This window comes from Lissotriton helveticus, chromosome 8, assembly GCF_964261635.1.
Source record: "Lissotriton helveticus chromosome 8, aLisHel1.1, whole genome shotgun sequence".
Classification (NCBI taxonomy): domain Eukaryota; kingdom Metazoa; phylum Chordata; class Amphibia; order Caudata; family Salamandridae; genus Lissotriton; species Lissotriton helveticus.
The window spans coordinates 1,482,965,648-1,482,988,103 of record NC_136069.1 but is presented as its reverse complement, the minus strand read 5'-3'; the positions used below and the strand labels follow the sequence as shown (position 1 = coordinate 1,482,988,103).

Sequence of the window (22,456 nt, the reverse complement as noted above, 5' to 3'; positions counted from 1 at the left end):
GGCTCCGTGGTCAGGAGGAGAGCCCCGCCGCCCCAAGGAGAAGTGCCGGCGCCCGCCTGACTCCCCGAGTGCCAGGAGAACTCAGCAGAGAAGCCACGAGACCGGACGAGATCCCGGTGAGTGCGGGGGCGTTTCTCTTGGTGCTCAGAGCGGCCCCGGTTGGCAGCGGGCCGCTCCCACGAGTCTCCCTAGAGCAGGAGGGAGAGGGGGCATATCGGGGCAGATTGTCGCTGCCCGTCCAAAGGAACCAGGGGCATTCTTTTATTTTGAGCCCTGAGAGGCTCTTGGCCCCCAATTGTTCCTTGAGCCCTGAGAGGCTCTTGGCCCCCAGTTGTTTGTTGAGCCCGAGAGGCTCACGGCCCATATTGTTTTAGAGCCCCAGAGAGGCTCTTGAGTGACATCCTATTTGTTAGAGCCCACCAAGGTTCTTGGGGGGCCCAGTTCATTGGTTGTAGCCCCGAGGCTCCCACGCTGTGTCTCCCCACCAGTGTTCTTGAGCCCACGAGGCTCCAACGTTGCCCACGTGATTCACAACTGTCCAGCACTTAGTGGACAGTTGCTACGTTTAGGCTTTGTGTTTTGGCTGCCTGCGCAGCCTTCCCTGACATTGAGACTCAGGGTATTTCAACCCTTGCGAGGCCAGTTGGCCTGGGGGACAATTCTAGTGTTGTGCCATGTGCACCCTGCGCAATTTATGATTTACTGCTAATTTGATTCCTGCGCAAATGTTCTACCTGCACCTCTGAATGTGTTTTAATGTTTCATGTGCAATTGTTTGTTATTACCTTTGCTAAAAGTGACCTGCTTAGGTGATTCTTTATGTTTTTATTCCTCTTTGCTAAAAGTGACCTGCTTAGAGGAATGTTTGTTTTACCTTTGCTAAAAGTGACCTGCTTAGGTAATTGTTTATGGTTTATTTCCCTTTGCTAAAAGTGACCTGCTTAGAGGAATGTTGATGTTTTATTGCCTTTGCTAAATGTGACTTGCTTAGGTGATTATTTTAGGTTTCCTTCCCTTTGCTAAATGTGACTTGCTTAGGTGATAGGTTTTCCTTCCATAGGTCCTGATGATAAGGTCCTAGTTCTCTGCGTGATTTCCCTACAGTGTTTAGGGTGGCGTAGGAGGTATTTACCCTTTACCAGTAGTTACTGGTTGTATGCTACATTTACTATTTCTGTGTTACAGTCATTATATGTTTATGTGCTAAGTGTTATACCTACAAGTGCTATTTCTAAAAAGTGCATACCCCTGACAGTGGTCCAGGTGGCCCTGTCCGGTACATAATCCCTTGTAAATCTTGCCCGTGCCTGTTGGCACATTGTAAAGTGTGTGTCTTATCTAATGTGTTTTTATTATAATACAAAGGCTATTTTTGATATAACCTTGTGTGGAGTTTCCTTTGTGGTGGGCCTAGGGTGTTGTCGCTGGGGTGCGCGCGCTAACGCTTTACACATTGCCTCTGAGATTAGCCTTGCTGCTCGCGTCACGTTACCTAGAGGGTGAGCAGGGGTTATCTTGGTGTGTAACTCCCTTGCCCTGACTTAGAAATGGTGATCCCTGACTGACTTTGGCGTGAGCCTTGGCCAGCCGGGGGTCCCGCTTCTAACACATATGTTGACCCAAACATACAAATTACTTTCTGGGCTACTGGGAATAGAGGTAATTTGTCAGAAGGCACGATAGTCTAGATTTCTTCTGGTGCCGGTCACAAAAAAGATTCTTTGAGAGCTGAATTATGATGTATGTCAATCCACTTTATTTCTGCTTCACCTTTTTCATGCCAATAAGTTCACCAACATCAAGATTTCATGCACTCACCATCCAGGGGTTTTCAACCAGCTTGAACAGAGTGGGTGAAGGCTCGGAATCGTGTTTTGATCTCCCCAGACAATTAATCAAGACATGCACCAAGGTCTAACATTGACAGCGTTTCTGTTGCATTTGGAAACATCTGCAACACAGCCAACAGTTTTGGGAAGTGGGTGAAGTCAGCATCATTCAGTTGTTCACTGAGTGGCACAAGCCTACTTTCAAATGAGTAAAATACCATTCTTCATGGAGCCCAAAAGCTGCTGTTTGCCTTGCAGCGTCAAATTGAGAGCACTGAAGTGTGTGAATAGATCTGAAAGAAAATGAAGCATTATAAGCCATTTCATATCCTTTAGTTCAGGGAATGAGTGGCATCTACTGTTTACAAAGTGTTCAATTTCAAGAAGCAAAGCGATGAACCGTTCCAGAACTTTCACTTTGCTTGGCAATCGCATGTCAGTGTTCATCAAGAGGTCTGTATGTTCAGCATCAGAATCCTGCAGCATTGCTTTAAAAAGTCTATGGTTAAGGGCAATGGCACATACAAAATTAACTATTTTCACTGCAAGTTTTAGGACGTGATTCAGTTTTTTGTGCTTTAATTTTGTGCACTAAACCTCTTGATGAATAATGCAGTGGTAGTTTATCCCAGTCTTTCCAGTGAGCTTCTTTTCAAGCAGGGATACAAATGGCAGCGGCCCACTCAGTTGCGATGCTGACAAGAGAGTTCGATGGTATGTGGTATATTTCAAAGTAGTTGCAGATGCTGTCCAGTATACCTTCTCATCTTGCGTGCACTTGCAGTGGAAGAAGGCATAGGAGCTCTTCTTTGGGATGAAGTGATTGGTCCAAATACCTCGCTCAAACTAATAACTGGGCCAAGTCTGTGGACTCATCCATGACAATGCTGATGAACCATGACTCTCCGACTGCTTTGATCACCTGCTCCTGGAGGTTTTCTCCCATTACCTCTATTCTGTGTGCACACTTGGGATCCAATAGTTGTAATGCATCGATTTTCTTTAAAATGCTGGCTTTACTAATATAGTTTTAAAATAACATTTTGGCTGCTGAAAGTCAACATTTCTTCACCAGCTCTGCCTTTGTGAATGGGTTTCTTATGTTAGGCAAGCAAGTAGAATATTTTGAACAATGCTTCAGTAACAGGCTCAGATTTCTTCTTCTGGCAAAGGAAGAGCTTCTGCTGGGAAAGAAGCAGCTGCTTTAACAATGCCACTTTTCTAGAGTGCACTTTTGAGTTCAATGGGAAGTTCTCAGTATATCCTGAGTGTCGAGCTTTGTAGTGACGTTATAGGTTATACCTCTTAAGAACATTTACTTTCTCTTTACAAAGCAAATGGCTTTCTCTTCGGGGCATTAAAAAAACAAGTACTCTTCTTCCCATGCTGCCTGAAATGCCCAGTGTTCACTCCTTTTGGATCTGGATCTTTTGCTAGGTTTAGTAACTGGACTGCAGGCCATGTGCTGCGTGTGACCACTGAGACAATAAACTAATAAAGCATTGTTTGTAGAAGACTGCATGATGTGGTTTACCTACGGTGGTCTGCATGAGAACCGGGGTGGGCTAACTGATCCAACAATAACAGTACAGCAAATAATCTATTCTGTTTTTCTTTGCATTTTGAAAGAAAAGCTAACAAATAAATTTTACATAATTTTAGGTGATATGGGCAAATCAGCTAATACCCACGAAATGTCAGCAGCAAGGTAGTTCACCTTGCTCTGGCTCCACCTCAGTATCCCCACCTCCCCGCTTTCTTAGCTTGCCCTTACATTGAAGAGCCTGTAATGCTAAACACCTTCAGTGTGGAGCATCTTTTTAGCCAACAGCCCACATGAAAAGAAAACTGCAAATCCCAGAATGCATTTCACACTACTGAATACCAAAGTAAAAAAGCTAGTTTTGGAGAACAGATTATACTTGAAGGTTGTTCCTTGATTCCATTTTAAAGGAATTTTGGTAACTTCCACGTCCACTACCATGGGCCCATTTCGCTAGAGGAAGGAATTGAGTTATCCAATGTCAGTGTGGTAAGCAGTGGTGTTGTTATGTTCTACCAGGCAAAGTAGGACAATTGAAAACCATTTGTCATCTCTTAGTGTGAAATTCTAACTTTTATTTTCTTAGCTTAGCCAAGGATATACACTCCATGGTTATTCTGAGAGTGAGATAAACAATGGAAGCAAGGTAGAGATCTGGCATAAAATACTCCGGAGTGAGGCAATTGACTCCAGACCATGAACTTGCCAAAAAAGGATCATTTCTAAAGCTTTTTTCAATAAATGGAAATTACTATTTTCTGCTCAAAATACTCAAAATGTCACACATACAGCACTGAAATGTCACACGTAAGCATACCGTAAATAGAGAAATGTCACAGACAAGTGACCTGAAAATGACAAATCAATCAAGGATTTATAAAACGCTCGAGTTAACTGCCTTGAAGTGATCTGAAAAGCTCAGTAAACGAGTGAAAGCAAGGAGTAAGCAATAAAAAAAGGAGAAAAAAGCAATGAAAAAGGAGAGAAAAGCCAGGAGAAAGCACTCAGAAAAAGTGGGAAAGGAAGGAGAAAGCAGTGAAAAAAGAGAGTAAAGCAAGGTGAAAGCACTTCAAAAAACAGGGGGGGGGGGGAGGAAGGAGAAAGCTGAGAAAAAGGAGGGAAATGCAAAGAGAAAGCGCTCAGCAATCCTACCTTGAATGGAGCACCAAGATGGATAAACACAAAAGGTCCTTATAGGCGAAGTGTAGCCCTTGACTTCCACAGCAATAGTCTCTTAAGGGACCCTTTTTACAAGTAAGGCTTGTTTTTTAATTTCAAATACATTTTTTCAAAAAGTAATCGAGACAAAAGTTTGGTACTAACAAGTATCCGGCTAAGCTGCTCCTTTTTGGTGATGTCGCAGTGAAGAATGACATAAAGAATAAATAGTGAGCTAGTGCTATATACAATATTATATACATGGGACTGACCGGGATAAGATTTTTTTTAAACATTCTTATTGTGAGTGATGTGATCCACAATCAAATTAAAACAGTCCACATTTGTGAATTGTTGATGTTTTGACTCGCTATGCCAAATAAATCAGAAATGGGTCATTATCTGGATAGAAGGCGACAACAGAGGAATTGTGGCACTAGTCCTACACTACTAGGAAGTATCTGACTCGAAGGGTACCTCATCCGTCTCGTACAGAGGGTACGGGTCTGTCTGAAAAAAAGGTCAAGGAATGGAAGTGAGTTAAGTTCACAACGCACTACACTATAGATGTATTGGCGTATTCAACATGCTTAATAAGATTCATCATCTCTTGATGAACCACAATATGATAACATTCTTTCACTGTTGCCCATCCATTACAGCCCTCGGGGAAACGGGTGGCTAAGAATCTGGTAAATCCGTTGTCAAATAATGCAGTCACAAGCATCGGTATTTACGCGTTCAAAGGCATGAAGTGACTGAATACAACAGAGGCCCATGGTGTACTAAGAAGGTCTGCGAGCGGCGAGGAAAGAAGCAGGCTGTCTGGGTCCAGGTAGGTCCCCTGCTGCAGTTATCAATCGGGTCGGAGAGTGCAGGTTGCAAACAGCGTCCGAAGAGCAGGCTGCGGGCAGAGACATTGTAGGCAACAAAGGAAGCTTTATGAAATGCCCCCTAAAAGTCAGCTGTGAACACGCAATAGCTGCCTTTTAAAGAGCCTTTGCTTCCCACCAGTGACGTCTCAGGGGTTCTCAGTAAACACAGAGGACAGCCGCTGGAGCATGCGTAGTGAAGTTGCATTCTTGCATGCTCCAGCAGTCCTCTTGTTTTTTTGCTGAACGTCTTTTGTGAAACACCAGTACATTGACTGCAAGGTCCTCAGGCCACCAAGGAAGGTCTACCTGGCCGCTGGTGGCCCGTACTCCGAGTACCATGGTTCTAAAACACAGTTTTCCTTTATTCTATGTTGGGAAGAAATATATGTGTGATTTAGTAATCCATTAACAGCGAATAGTTACATCTTACCATGAACCCTTCCTTGTCGAACAGAGGCATTTTTTTGGACACATACCTTTAATGCATCATGAAACACAGGTACGCCAGGATGATATGTACAGGAATCTGAAACAAACAAAAACAATTGCTTTACAAAATAATAGTAAACATTCTAATCAACCAGAAAAAAACAGTATGGTTATACTGATTACAGAACACACAGGGTGAAAAAACAAACAAATTTGTATTTGTTAATGCAAAAATATTTGCGTCCAATTTCACTTATCAATTTTCTTTCTATACTCTAGTCATGCCAACAGGACAAACCTTCCAATAACTGTGATAGTCTTCACCTAAAGCATCACCTTTTTGATAGTTCCATCCTACATCGAGTTCCTCCACTCTCCGTCATATCAATGAGCCACAAATGAAGCCACTCACAAAAAACAAAAAAAGTATTGAGCATCGCTGAATCTTTCTTAACATCAAACAGGGTTGCTAGTGCCATTTCATCTCAGTTCCACCTTTGAAAACAAAAGATGATACACAAAATGCTGCAGGAGATAAGACTGTCTTATGATATTTCTCAGACTTTATCCTTCATATCCTAATTATTATCTAACCACCATAAAGGGCTGTACTTAAAGTCTGTGAATGTTTTTTTTGTTTGCCCTCTAAACTGCCATTTCTTCTTGCCCCTACCATGTCCCATCTTCTATATAAAAAAAAATGTAAATGTTAGTTTGTTCAAAATCGCAAATCTCCGAAAGTTCTTCACCGATTGCATTGAAATTTTGACACAGCGTTGGATTTGAATAGGGGGGTGTTTTTATATACACAACGTTGGATTCCAATACGCGAGTGTCGAATATGCGCGTGTTTTTAATCAAAAGCCAGAACAAACACATAAAAATGTCAATGTTCCTTTGTTCAAAATCTTAAATTTCCGAAAGTTCTTCACCGATTGATTTGACATTTTGACAACACTGGATTCGATTAAGCGCGTGTTTATATATACATGTGGGATTAGAATACGCGCGTGTCTAATACGCACGTGTTTATAGCAGACCGGGAAGTGGGTGGAGGGAGCGGGGAGGAGTTGGTTCACTTTGCAACATTAGCGCATGTTTATATGTACACAACGTGACAATAGTCACAAAAACATATTGTGTGCCCACAAGCATTATGAAATTAAACATATTAGAAACGTGCGCTTACTCTTTTCCAGCAACGCGCGGCAGGGTACAGCTAGTAGAAGACAAAGTAAATGTGACTTAAAGGCAAAACTGAATTGCATGCAAACTATATCACTTTTAGATGAGGGAACCACAATAAAACATTAACAACACAGCAGTGAGCATTATGCTTTCCATCTCTGCTTTACACTCCAACAGCACCCCAAAGTTAACAAAACCGTAACAAAACCACTTTTCCCAAGAGAACATGGCTTAGCAGTAGTACAAAGAACAATCAATCATAATCATTCCACTTCATAAGGTCGCCTGTCCAAGGAGGCCTTCCTCCCATCTTGCGAGTACAGCAGACCTCGCCTTATTTCCACCCAGTTTCTGCTCCATTCCTGCATAATGTAAAGAATGTAAAGAACATGCATAAAGTATTGCTCTGAAGATGGGATAATCCTTGTCTCTGTGGCCTTTTTCAATTCTACTCTTTCCTTCATACTAGCTAGGATTTATTTTTCTCTTTCACCAGGACTGGAGGCAAGGATTATGCTAGTTCAAAGCTTGCTCACTTTGAGTGATGCCACATTCCCAACTGGCTTAAAGTAGAAATGTTTGAAGGCTGATTCTGAATAGCAGTCCGCCACCTTCATAAATATCCTCCAGACAAGCCCCCAAGGCGAATTCTTTAGAAGGCATGGTGCTTCTCGCTGAGTGGGCCTTGAAATATGAATACATCAAGACCTGCCTCTCACACCTCACTAATCTTGCGAGTGTGGCAGATGAGATGGGCAAAAAAGTGTATTCAGTGCAATTACGAGATGTTGGACTATGTAGGGTCTGAATTACTCTCATACACCTTGATATCTTGCACAACACACAGTTTGGCGAGTTTCAAAATTCAGGGAATGATATCACCATGGTATTACCCATAGTACATCAAGAAGCTCTGAATTTAGCACAGTGAGGAATAAACATTCAACTAGAGATATCCAAATCTCAAATATCCGAAACGCATTTACAAGAAACCAGGCATGGTAACACGTCTAGCTTACCTTGAAAATTCCTTCCTCAAAAGTAAACTGTTATGCTGCCAAGAAATAAACAATTTCAATACATGATTAAAGTCCTACATGCACAAATACTTTGGCACCCTCAAGAGTCTACAAACCAAGAGGTATTTTACAAATACTCCATCAATAAACACGTGGCCTGCCGTAATGGCTTATCTGAATACATTTACTGCCCTGTAAGCTCTGCATTTTGGTGAAAGCTCAACAAACGAAGATGTGGAAAGCTCTGACCTCATAGGATTAAGACTCCGTTCCACATATCAAGAGGTCCATCTCTGTCAGGTCAAGCTAGATTCTTTGATGGTGCCATCCGCACAAGATTTACTAGAAAGGCTCTCAGCCAGTTCAAAAAGGCCCAGAATTAACAATTGTTCTCTGTAATCAGCCACACCATGAGCTGTAGAGATCCTTCCTCCACCAGATGATAATGCCCAGTGGATTCTGTAGGAAGTTCTGAAGAAGCGGAAACAGATTGTAAATCCGTATTTGTAAAGCGCAAACTACTCACCCTTTCGGGTCTCAAGGTGCCGTTGTGGAAATTAAGTGAGCTATTGCCCAGAGTCACATGGTGCTGAGCTGAGCTGCCTCAGAGCCTGGGATTGAACAGTGAACGCTGTGCTCTGAAGTCAGCTGCCCTGGCAGCTACACCACACCTCTCCACAATTACCAATCTGTGCCTCTAAAGACCAAACCACCAGCAATTTTGACAAACAAACAAAGCCCCAAGGGGAAGGAATACATATCTTGCTCCTGAAGCAGAGAAGAAAGAGGGGGAAACTCATTGGACAGATGACCTCATAGAGTAGGATGATTATGATTGGATGTTCCTTGTACTACTGCTTTGCCATGGTAAACTCAGTTTTGTTATGATTGTTAACCTTGTGCTTCTGTAAGAGAATAAACTGGAGACAGAAAGCACAATCTTTCCTTGTGGCCATATAAAGAATTGGAAATCTGATCAGTTGCAGTTACCCACTGTCAACGTATAAATGAGTAAAAAAAGTTGATTTTAAAACGTTGCAACAGCACCTATGTGAGGGTGCAGTTGATAAATGTAAAATGTACAAGTACATCACCAAAATAGTATACCACATTAGGGAACATATTGGTCTGTTTTTCTATATTTGTAATTTTGACTTGTTGTTGTGAAATTATTTATGTGGGCAGCATAATTAGGTCCTTTGATGAAATAACCTTGTAACACATAATGACTATTAGAAATGTTGTAATTTTATATCTATAAATAAACATTATGCATTGTACCACAAGAAGAATATTAGCACTAAACTGAACTTACTTGCTTGACAGCAAGTCAAACATGGCTGATGAGGAGGTGATAAAGAGCTTGTACTGTTCAGGACCGAGTCCCTGTGGATTTTCCAATGGAAGTTAGTGTAAATAGGCCATAATACAGATCATGGGTTTCAGCATTTTTAGTAAACTAAGATGAACAATCAAAATATGCCGTTACGTTATCATACAACGAACAAGGTTATCTTTAAAAGTTGCGTGTTGCTCTTCGAACTCGTCGCGTGTGCTTACAAGTGCTGGATTCCCTGCACACACTCTCTGTGTGTGTCTACAAGCACTAGATTCCTCACGCGCACTGCATCCTTCGCACAAAACAAGCTCAGGAAGGAATCCAGAGACCCCATTGTTTCTGTTCCGTCGTATGAAGATTGAAACTGAGCCGGCAAGCTTTCCGTACTGCATGTGATGTCATAAGGTGGTGTCATGCCATACGTGTACGTGGCGGCAATTTTGTAATTGTCATTGTTTTTCACTGTTTTCTTTCCGCTTCTACAGTTAAACTACTGCTGGAGCCAAGATCGGAGCATCTCTCAAAACTTTAAGTTTAAATTAATTTCTTTATAAATAGAACACTTTGTGACTTCTATATCTTGATACAATTCAGAAAATTAGATGGAACTTTTTTTTGGGTGAGTGAAACACTCTGTTGTTATTTATTTATATACCATTGTATGAGAGAAACAAAACGCTTGTCTCACTTTTACATTTTGTTTCTCATACTGGACATTCTTAGGCAGCATTTAGCATTACTATTTTTATTTTAATAACATTAATTTTAACTCATCATCAATACTCTTCATGCATACTATTGCTTGAGTTAAGCACAAATTTGTTCCCAAATGTTCTCATTATCGCTCTATATACTAGAAGTTTTACATTTTGTTCCCGATGCTAGTACTTCAAAGGCAGCACCTAGCATTTTCTTTTATTTTAAATAACATTAATACTCATCATTTTTGGTCATCATGCATGCTGATTAGTGAACCTTGCTCATCACACTACGATTATCAACATCTACTGTGCCTTCACCATGCAGAATGTAGCTACTCCACCATTTTTCTTATCAAACCCAGGAGATCCACCTATTAAGTGGCACAAATGGAAAAAGGTATTTGAAAGGTATGCTAAAGTGTGTGGGACAAATTTGAGAGCAGAAAGGAAAACTGCACTTCTTTTACACTGTTTAGGGTCAAAAGGACAGGAGGTCTTTGATCACTTATCTGGCATTGATGATTCGAACATAAATGAATATGAAATTTGCATCTTGAAATTAGATAGACACTATCTACCAAAAGTGAGCATGATACTTGAGTGTTACCATTTTGGATGGCGTAATCAAAATGAGGGCGAATCAGTGGAGAATTACATCACTGCACTCAGAAAGTTAGGGTCTTCTTGCAAATTTGGAGGTTTATGTTAGGATGCAATGTACAAAAAGTTAGAGACAACATATGGCAGAAGGATGAACCGTCACTTGATGAAGTGATCACGAGTGCAAAACAAATAGAACATTCTCTAAAATGTGTAGAAGTGAACTCTAAACAAGATAGTAAGAGTGAGTGTGTTCAGGAAGTAAAAGTACATTCCAAAGAGAGAATGGTGGTAAAAGATACAATTAAAAAAAAGGATTTTAAGGTTGGTACAGATAAAAAAATTCTAGTTTCTCCAAGAGTTCTGATTTGCAAATTAAATGCTGTAGGTGTGGGAATCTCAACCATTTAGCTAATGATAAAAAATGTCCTGCTTTGAAAACAAAATGTGGTATTTGTAAAAAGATTGGGCACTTCACATCCTCTTGCAAAGCAAGGAAAGGCAAAGCCAAAGTTAATATGGTATGCAGAAATGAAGAAAATTAAAGTGGTTCTGACTCAGATTTTGTTTGCGGACAGATAGTGTCTCAAGTTTCTAGTGACAAGAAGAAAGGTCCCATTAATGAAGTAATAGTAGAGCATTGTGGTACTTGTGTCCTGTTTGATTCAGGTGCTAAGATAACTATTGTGTCCAAACACATTTTTGTACATCATTTGAAGGATAAGATAAAATTATGGAAAGCAGACATAAATCCTTACGCATATGGTGGGGAACCTATAAAACTCATGGGGTATTTTAATAGTCTCAGAGTATAAAGGAAGATATTTCTCTGGAAAAATATACGTACCTCACAAAGGTGACAGCATCGTGAGCTAGCTACATCAAAGGGATTTAGGGGTCATGTTAGATCCAAATAGTGATCCACCCATTTTATTAAAGGATAGTTTTCAAGTGAATGAGGTATTATTCCAAAAGTGCACTGATGCCTTCACGTTAGATTTAAGAAATTCCTTTCCTAAGGTTTTCAGAAATGAGTTAGGATAGTTAAGAGATTACACACATAAAATCAAATTAATATCTGGAGCTGTTCCAGTTGCCAGTAAGGTACGTGGAGTTCCCTTGTCAGTAAGGGAAGAAATGAAGAAACAACTGGAAAAACTTAAATCAGAAGGGATCATTGAGGAGGTTGAGGGGATACAATGGTTGGCTCAGGTCGTCGCTGCACGAAAATCAGGCGGAAGCCTCCATCTATGCATCGACCTAAGAGAGTTAAATAAACAAGTAGTTGTGGATAGGTATCCTCCCTAAAATATCTGATATGTTCATGCTACTTAAGGGAGCTGAAGTATTTCTACAGTTGATCTCAAATCAGCATATCACCAAATCAAACTAGATGATGACTCAAGGGATTACACTTCCTTTATTACACCTTTTGGAACTTATAGATTCATATGTCTACCGTTTGGGCTGGTATCAGCAGCTTCTGTTTTTCAGAGGGCCCTGGAAAAAGTGTTAAAAGGTCATAAAGGAGTTAAGATATACCAGGATGATGTATTGATTTATGGTAAGGATGACATAGAACATGATTTGAGACTTAGGTGTTAGAAAAATGTGATCAATATAATCTCACAGTCAGGATTGATAAGTGCAAGTTTAAAAAATCATCAATTGACTATCTTGGACACACAATCTCAAATGAGGGTATTGAACCGAAACATGATCTCATTGAATCCATAGAAAGTTTGGCCTCACCTAATAATAACGAAGATCTTATGAAATTCCTAGGGATGGCTGAATATTGTAGCAATATTTGTTAAAGGTTTTGCTGAGAAGTGTATTAACATGCAAACACTTTTATGCAAAGGTGTTGAATTTAATTGGAGTGGACAATGCAAGGCAGAATTTGTTGAGATAAAAGCTTTACTTAAAAAATACCAAAGTTGAGAAGCTTCGATCCTACAGCTAACTTATTCCTAATTACTGATGCAAGTATGAAAGGGTTGGGCGCAGTACAGCAAGAATCTGGGAACTCAACCAAAGTGATACTTTTTCTTTCTAGTAGTCTCAGTGGTGCAGAATTCCGTTATTCTGTAATTGAAAGGGAAGCTCTAGCCGTTCATTGGGCCACAAAAAAGCAAAAGAACCTTTTATGGGGCATAAAATGTGTTGTTTGCACGGATCATGAACCCTTAGTTGAGGTTTTTAACAGGAAAGGTATTGACACCATATCTAGCAGAATTTCAAGGTGAGTCGTTGATCTTCAAGGTTATGACTTTAATGTGGAATACTTACCTGGAGCTCGAAATTGCACTGCTGATACGTTATCCAGGTTAGTGACACCTATTGATGAATGTGTTAGTCAGGAAGAACAAGAGGAGTTGGAATGGGTGTGTGCCATTGAGAATGATGGAATTAAAAAGAAGAAATGGCATGAAGAATGTTAAAGAGATGATGACTCACAGAGCTATCTTTCTTTACAGAAAACGGGTGGCTTAGGAAGTGTCAAGGTAACTTTGAGAAATATTGGAATGTGAGGCATGAGTTATCTAAGTCTAGTGGTATGATGTTTCGTGGCACAAGATTAATTCCTCCCAGGTGTTTCCGCAAAGAATTAATTTAGCTGGCTCATCAGGATCATCAAGGCATCTCTAAAACTAAAGAAAGAGTCAGACTCAATTATTGGTGGCCTGGAATGGATTTAGAAATAGAAAGGCTAATAAGAGAATGTATTCCTTGTACATTAAGTGAAAAATGTTTTAAGCCTAGAGCCCAACCCATGGTCATCAGAGAACGACCTAAAGGGCCATAGGAAGAATTGTAAGTTGATATTTTAGGACCTGTGAAATGCAAGGATGGTGAAGCATATGTTTTTGTTCTTATAGATTTATTCTCAAGATGGCCGGAGATAAAAATCACAAAATATATTAATACTAAACATGTTATCAGTTTCTTGATGGATATTTTCACTAGAGAGGGTCTTCCTGGGTACCTGTTAAGAGATAATGGTGTACAATTTGTTTCCAAGGAAATGGAAGAATTTTTAGACAAATGTGGTATCAAACATAAACGTTGTTCTTTATATCACTCAGAATGCAACGGAATGGTAGAACGCTTTGTTCTGGTTCTTAAGGAAACCATTTCCTTATCTAAACAGAACAATATAGATTGGAAGGAGGGAGTTGAAAAAATTGTTAAAACGTGTAGGATCACTCTGCATGCAACTACTGGTTGCACACCGTTTGAATTACTTAAAAGTAGACACCCAAACACCCTTATTACACCATTTTGGGTGAATGATATGTTACATAAGAGAGGAAACAATTTGCCTTCTCAAACCTCATGGAAAGAAAAAGAGGTTGATAACATTGTAAAGCGTAAAGAAAGATTTGATGCTAGTAAAGGAATCTCAATAGGGTGGTTGTAATAAAAAAAGGTTCGGTAGATGACATATCTCCACCTAATGCCATTTCTCCACCCATTACTGTTTCTAATACCACCTTTCGGTCGAGCAGGTTTCCTTCAAAGTCTTTAAATCGTAAGAGTGAAAGGATTATAAATCCTCAGTCAAGGTTCAGAGATTATATCAGAAAGTGAATGTTAAATTATGTATTTCTAGTGGTTTTGTTTTGTTTGTGTTATATGGGAGGAAGGTGTGTAACAATGTGCTTGCATTTTGTATTTATTGTATATATTAATGTTGGTTACTTCATAGCATTTCAATGTATTCACTGGTTGTTCTTTGGAGTAGCTCCATGGTGATGGAATACTCAGAAGTGTAGACTCAGTTGCACCTTACTGATGATACTGGATGGGATCTTTATCCTCTCTGTAATAAACTTATATTTTTCCTACAATCAAATCCTTTACTTCATTTGGATAGATTTTAGAGAACGCTTTTTTAGAATGGAAAATATAATGGAATGCTTTTTTAGAATAGATGAAGTATAAAGGTTCATATTCGCTGCACTTTTCCTCAGTTGGATGGCCCAAGATTATTGTTGCGTAAGATTAGGTTATCTTCCCCAGATAGAGGCCTGCAGGGTGGCGACCAGATGAAGTGAAGAGGAATAAAACAGGGCTACCTTTAAAAATTCAATGAGCACCTTGTTAGCATGAGGTGGCTGATCAGTCCTTCTTGAGCACTACTATATGATGAACGGTAGAGGTAAGACTGTATGTAGTTTGTTGTTCAAGGTTAGGAGTTGCTGGGCAACGTCTAGCACTCTGTCTCTGGATATTGCTTCAGAACGTTTGAAAATAGCCAGGTTTATAGAACTCATGCTTTATTGTGACCCTGTAATGGATACTCCTGCTTCGAGCCAACCTAACTGCCACTTGCTGTGAGAACTATCACTTCTCAAAAAGGTTGTGTCTGAAGAACAGCCTGAAAATTACATTTGAAAGAGAACCCACCCTAACCAGTTGTGAAGACTTAGACTGTGGAACCACACCCACCTGAAAATTGTATACAAAAGCAGAATCCATACAACCCTACTTTTTACAGTCCCAAGTTGTTCTTGACTAATGAAGGGAGTGATTTATAGGAGTACTCAAACGTGACAGTCAGTTTTGTTTGCAGAAGCAAGAGGACATCATTTTAAGTCTGCAATTTCTGCTGGAGGAGCTAAGGGCGGCGCCTGAAGTTCCTAGAATCCTGCCTGCTGAGAGAGAGAAGGACAGTGCCTGGCTTTGTAGGAGGACATGCTGATCAGGAGGAGAAACCTTGCAGAGCACCGAAAGAAAGCGGACTCTCCCCAGAGCGCAAAGACAGCAGTAACCCATGCCGTGAAGTTGGCTTCCTGGTCGCTCTGTGCAATTTCATGGCATGCTGCATTTAAGACTGTACCTCATCGGCTGCTTGTGTCACCTGGCAGCTGTTGGCTGAGAGATGGGTCCTGCTGCTGTGATAAAGAAAGAGTGCATCACAACACAGCAATAAATCTTAATCATCCCGAGGCTGCAACTGTCAAAAGACTCAAGGATGCAATTCTTACACCAGGACATCAACGTAGATGGTCAGAAGAACACCGCTCCTGCGACCAGGTGCAAGACAGACTTGCCCCACCGATTACCTCTAAGACCATTTTCCAGAGCAAGTCTCATGGCGTGGCCTACATCTAAGTGCTGATGCAGTGAGAGCAGGAGAAGATCCTCTCCCATCGCACTGCGAAACTGCTAAAGAAGCCAGCAGGTAAAAATATGGGGCCGAGCCTGCACAAGGGACTTTAGCCTGAACATGCAAATACAAACCTACTGTGACTTGACTAAAGGCGACACTCAACTGAAGTTCTGCACTACCTCTGTGAGAGAAAGTTAACTATTTATATATGTGCCTAATCCTTGCCTGAAAACTGTGGTGTACTCACTATAGATACGGAGCCTTGAGTGTAGTGGGAGGAAAGAGGGAACATGGGAAAGACACCAGGAAGGACAGGGTGTAGCACCTCACTTTCTATCAATATGTAGTCTTCTACCCTGTACGTCTCCTCCATTAATTGTGTGGTGTTCAGTTCTACTGAATGATTAAAGTACTTTCTTTCTTTATAAAAGGTATGCAGTGGGTTGTACATTAAGTTATTGTGTCTTTTGGTTGACTGTTAAGTTCTGAGCTCTTGCCCCTCAAACTTCTCTGAGAAGCTTGTGACTACTCACCCTCGCTACCCTGAGAGTAAACAGCCTAAAGGGTTGAACCTGCCCAGTGCGGAACCACAGTAGGACAGACCATTGGGACACCAAAGTCAAATAACCTCAACCACCATGGATGGAAACCAAACGGGTTTGGACAAGAATCTACAGTTAAAACACCAAAAGCATGGAGATCCTGGAAAATGAGCAGGGGGATCCCCATCAATCCTCCAACACTGTGGGATCCCATTGACCTTACCATCAAAGGTACAGGTACTCTCTTTTGTCTGTTTAGAACTGCCAGATATGGGTAGGTGCGTCTGGCCAATGTGGAAAAGGTGCTTCATTTTGGCCAGGCAAGTCTTTGTAGTCCAACAAAGAAGCTTCAGAACACTTTACGAGCTTTTGGAGTTGTGGGTCACTCCACTGCTCAGTCAAAAATATATTGCTTTAAACATAACAGTTATCGCATTTGGAGAATCACAAAGATGCAGTAAAGCACAGGGGTAGTGGGAGAAGGGAATCAGTGAGGGCGGAAGGGAAATACAAGTTTGAGGGAGGACATCATAAGGTTGTAAGGAAGGACAGAAAGCGAAGAGGGGAGGAAAGCAAATAAAGGGAAGAGAGCAATAATGCGAGAAAGGGAGGAAATTGCAGGAGCGAGAAAGGGAGGAGAGTGCAGGGGCGAGAAAGGGAGGAGAGTGCAGGGGCGAGAAAGGGAGGAGAGTTCAGGGGAGAGTAAGGGAGGAGTAGGGCTTTAAGTGTGACGGGTCTTGCCGGTGCTCAGGCACCAAAAATAGTAAACAAGGGGACCCGAAATGTAACTAAGGACCGTGGATATCGATTAGTATTGCAAAAAACAATGGTCCTGAGCATGCAAGGAATAAGGGAAGAAATAATACAGACTTAGATAAGTGCTATATATATATATTTTCCCCATGCCCAGCCAGACATGGAAATGTGTTTGTTCAATTGTAAAATAGGAGCAACAATAGACGTACACACAAATATAACAAGGCACATTCCTGTATCTAGTATGAGGGAAAGGTAGTGAGGGAGAGAAATACTGTGAGACAAACAATCGACAGGCAATAACTTGGAGCAAAGGTGGCTTGTACTTAATTTGAAAATAATAAAACAAGCTCTAACCTACAAAAACCACAATCAGTATACACAATGGTCAACTTGTGGCTTTGTTTGAGAAAAGACGACGTTTCGATCCCTGGGTCCTAATAACAGGGGATCATCATCAGGACTAATAATACAATTGCCTGGTGTTTATGGTTGCCGCCTGTGGGAATAAAGGAAGACAAGGAAAAACAAAAGACAGTGACTCAGCAAGATCACTGTAATACTTCATAGCATGTCAACAATAGTTGTGGGAATCGGCAAACAACATTATACCGGGCGATCAGAAAAAACATTTGTGTTTAGTACATAGAGTCCTATGCGCTTTAGGCGTGAGTGATTCAACGTGGTGCCCTGGTCGTTTCGGCGAGTCGTTGGAACTAGAGCGAAGGGTTGATGGCCTAGATTACTGCCTGGGCCCAAGAGCGTGAATCGGCGCGAGTGGTTATAGCACTTTGTGCATTTGCTCCGTGCGACGAAGGATGTCTATACATATGAACAGGTTGACTAAGGGGTTCTATGCGAGAGTCGACACGTGTATTTAAGACAATTTTGCAGTGCTTGGTGCAGCGATGGATGATTAAAAGGTCAATAGCCTGCCCACAAAACAACGAGTGCGTTTTGCTAAGGCACCGGCAGTTTTTAAAAGGGGGCATCGAAACGGGTCGGTCTCTCTTTGGTGCCCTGGCACAGGCGGTCTGTTTTTTTTCAGACTGCAGTAACAGTAGGCACATCAATGTGGGGTGCTCACGCTGCTCACTTCTCAGTAGTGGAGACGTTACAGCATTACGTCGTGCCAGGTGGAAATAGACACACAATTGATGGACGGAATGCAGAATAAATCGAAATATTCACCCCCAGTCAACAGATCTGGGTTAAATCCATCATTCTTTTGCTCACCATGCCACCCCAATTCATGCCAGGTGAGCGTTGTAGGGGAAGGCAAATCCTTTAAAGAGAGTAATTTTCGCTCAGGATTTCCCTTCTTTTTTTTAAAAGTAGGAGCAGCAATATTGCTCTGGGTGTCACCAGGACTTTAAGTAGAAGCTTTTTCAATATTATATACAACAAGCAATAGTTTCCGCTTATTTATCGTATACAACGATAACCATTGGCAAAGCCAATAGTCCTGACTTGTAGGTATGATGGTACTTGTAGTATCATATATCTGGATGCAGACAGAAACAGCAAAGTACAAGTTGTGCGGCACACTATGCTAAGCACAGATGTTTAGCTGGAGTGTTATTAAGCCACGCCCTTAATTACATCGGCTACGCCTATTTGAGAGACCCCCATTTTTTAAATCCACTTAAAGCCCTGGGGAGGAGAGCGATGGGGGGAGGGAAAGGAGTAAAGTCTTTTTTTTTTTACCCCCGGTCACAGATAAGGAGACAAGTACAGGGCCATTAAGAACAATAAAGAAATGACCCAGGAATAAGGGAGGGGGAGAGTTAAAGACCGCGGGAGATACTGTTTAAGAAGGGAGCAAGGGTTAAAGTGGTGGGATAGAGCAGACAGGGTAGGACGGAGATAGGAAGAGGAGCTAAGGGGGGGTAGCATCCTAGTTGGGGTTCGGGGCTAAGGCTAACGGAGAAGGTTCGAGGAAGAGTGGTAATGTCAAGAACGAGAGATGAGTAGAGTTCACGATGGATAACCCTGGTAAGGTGAAACAAGTATTTCACTCACCTCCTTTATTTTGCTCGGTCGTGTAGCGCTGCCCGCAACCCTTGTTGTAGCACAGCAGTTCCATGGTCCAAGGCGCAGCACAGAGAAAACCGACTAAAGAGAAGCGATATGAAGCAGTAACAACACACCAATGTCAGGCTACCAGCACTGACTCGGGGCGATCGCGCATGCGCCACCTCCCAGAGTCACTTCCGCCATTCAGAGCCTAGAAGTTCCAAACCTGGATCCTATTGGCTTAGAGTCAAAGGGGCGGAGTTTTCTGGTTGAAGTTGACAGGGAGGGGGTGGCACGGACGAGTTTCACAGGAAGGGACGAGAAAAATCTAGATGAATCGGGAAAAAACGTAGTTCGTAGGCTGCAGGGACGAAACAGAGTTACGCCAGCAGTGTCGCATTTGATGTTAGAGGATAAACAGTGCTCGCGCACAGATATCAGTGCGTGCAGCTTTGACGGATGCATATTGTTGCGAGCTATATATTGCGAATGCGCCAATATTGAACTTTCTATTGAACTTTCTATTTAACTGTATGAAATTGCAGAGCTCGTCTGCAATTTTTCATCCTGCTGGTGTGTGACGTCAATTTTTCAGTGTCTTTATGTGTGACATTTTAATGCTTATGTGTGACACTTCAGTTCTGTTCATGTAATGAATGAGTTAAGTTACCCATTTTTGTGCAGTTATGTTCGAGGCGTGTGGAAGTAATTGCAAAGCGCTTCTAGTGCTTATGCAGTGTAAGAAACCCACTTCCATTTACTCTTGAGTGCTGTGTCGCCCTGAAACGTTCACAACACAAGGAGGGAGGTACCCTTGGAACCGATTAGGGGACCGGGTAGAGAGTATACAAAAGACAAGCAAAGTCCCTACTTGATAGGGATATACCCTGGGGCATAGAATAACCTGGCCGAGCGGCTTTAGGGGTTATCTATGCTCACACAACTAGAAATATATCAACATAACATCATTATATCATACAAATGGCGGCCAATAGTCAGTGTAGGGACCCTATCTATATACACAAACAACAGATTAAAAGACTGCAATAATTACCAGTGGAAAATCAGCAATTTATTAAAAAGTCATACATAAACATTTGCATCACAAAAACATAGCACAATAAAATACACAATTAAAAAAAACCAAAGGTCGACGCGGCGTTTCGGTGTCTTTAGTTGATGGTGACACCTTCTTCAGGACAGGGTTTTTTTGTTAAAAGTATCTAAAAGGTAAAATTACAGAAAACAAATAATCAATTGGGGCCTAATATACACTGACTGTTAGGCTTAAGCTAGATGACACATCTGCTTTGTAGGCCATTCCATTATCAAGCATTGTACCGTTATTCCATCGTAATACCTATCCGATAAACAAATCATGCATTTTCAACCTTATGCTTTAGGTGTAACTGATACATCACTACCATCATTATAACTTTATCACAACTGTTTTATACCAAAGCTGCAGAGATTTTTTCATACATCGATTACTTATCAACTTAACAGGATACATAACAATAGCTACAGCATTTTCGAAACATTAATTGTAGCTATTTCCTGTTTTAACATTTTCTATTTCAAAGGCAAAAAGGCTATGCTTAATTACAGTTGTTCTCCACGGACTTTTCCAATTTAAGATGTTCTAACATAGCGTAGAGGGCCTTATTCCTTTTATTTTAATGACAAGCAAGTAATCATTCTCTCCAATCCAAATCTGCTTTTTGCGGTAACCATTTTGTAGATATATGACCTACCTCTATATTTAAGGGAGATATGAAGCATATGGTCTCTCATAAAGATGCAGATTTATTTTGTCTTTAGTCTGCCATCTGAAAACTTTTCTTCAATGGTGGGATTATGTCAAATAGTTAATCCACCTGAAGAGTGAATAGCAAGAATCAAATGTACCCCGCTTCGTTTTAAAACTCGTCTTACTTTAATTATAGATTAGTCTTCCCATTGAAAACGTTCATTACCTGAATTTAAAATTTCATGTATATTGTCTTTGCTGTATCTGGGGCGACCACCGTAAATCTTTAAGGCTTTTACCACACGTAACTAAATAGGGACAGAAATACATGACACTCTTGGTAAAACAATGTAAACCTCTAGAGTAATTTAGCCTTTTACTGTGAAGGTCAATGAATTTATTGAGGAACTGACTCTACCTTTTAAATGGGCATATATGCAGTGCTTCAATTTTGCATTTGTAGGTAGGTTGTACGTTTATAACTTTCCGTATTCGTCTACCCGCCTGTTTTGTACTTCATTTGGAGGTGTCTTTAAGTTGCACTTTGTAGTTTCTCCACCTAGAAGAACAACAGATCATAGGTGTTCACTTATCTTCCCTCAAGTCTCTATCTTACTATACAACTCTCATTAATATGCAGCGTGTTGTTAGCCTGGACTTCCCTAATCAAGTAGGGACTTTGCTTGTCTTTTGTATACTCTCTACCCGGTCCCCTAATCGGTTCCAAGGGTACCTCCCTCCTTGTGTTGTGAGCATTAATACAGCTTTTTAGCTGGGGAGCGTTTTTCATGATATAGAGAAAATGGATGGTATTAAAACGTATGGATTTTCAGAAGATCAGTTTAACAAACTGATCCATGGTTCCTCGAGGAAAACTCCCACTGTGATTATTGATAACAGTAAAGATGAAAAATGGAGAGAACTTTGGAACTTAAAAAAGAAAATTATAAGGACTGAACTACATGCTGACTTCTTGATCGAATACTGCAAAAAAGGTATTATCCCGAAAGGGTTGCAGATAACAAATGAACCTGGAGTCTTTGTTAAGGTCAAAAAATTTATTGAAAATTGGACATTAATAGCCAACAGATGCAGTAGGGACTGGATGCTTCTCATAATTGAGACTGCACATGAGGTCCTGATAATAGAAAGAGCAGAAATTGATGAACTAGAAAGCAAACTGCAGGACTGTGATGCGCTAGAAGACGCCAAACGAAAATTAGAGGAGATCCAAGCAGATATAGTTGGATATCAAGATTTTATGACCAACAAAAAATCAAATAAATTTAGAAAAGATGTGGCTCATTACGATATAGAAAAGGTATACCCTTATCTTCAAAAAGATTATTACGATAAACCACAGGAAGATCGTAATAATAGAAGACAATGGGCGCAGCCAAATAGAAACTTTCAGAATAGAAAGGTACGTTTTTTTGATACCTCATATACAAGCTCAGAATCAGAAAATGAAGCTCCACAAGAAAATAGTAACAAGGAAGTAGGCCAAACAATTAATAGTATAAGACAAAGCCTTCCTTTTTTAGAAGACCGCCAAAAAAACTTTGGAGCCCCGAGAGGCAGAGGAAGAGGGA

General features: G+C 40.9%; 1 protein-coding gene across 1 annotated transcript in view; it reads right to left on the bottom strand.

The window, feature by feature from the left end:
- Positions 1-19,320, bottom strand: part of CHORDC1 (cysteine and histidine rich domain containing 1) — a 125,037-nt gene extending 105,717 nt beyond the window's left edge. Inside the window, exons 1-2 of the mRNA XM_078658414.1 lie at positions 19,121-19,320; positions 5,882-5,931 (exon numbers count right to left, since the gene is read on the bottom strand). Of these exons, the coding sequence (XP_078514540.1) occupies positions 5,882-5,931; positions 19,121-19,184 (114 nt within the window). The 5' untranslated portion in view covers positions 19,185-19,320. The remainder of the gene's footprint in view (positions 1-5,881; positions 5,932-19,120) is intronic.
- Between the last annotated feature and the right edge of the window lie 3,136 nt (positions 19,321-22,456).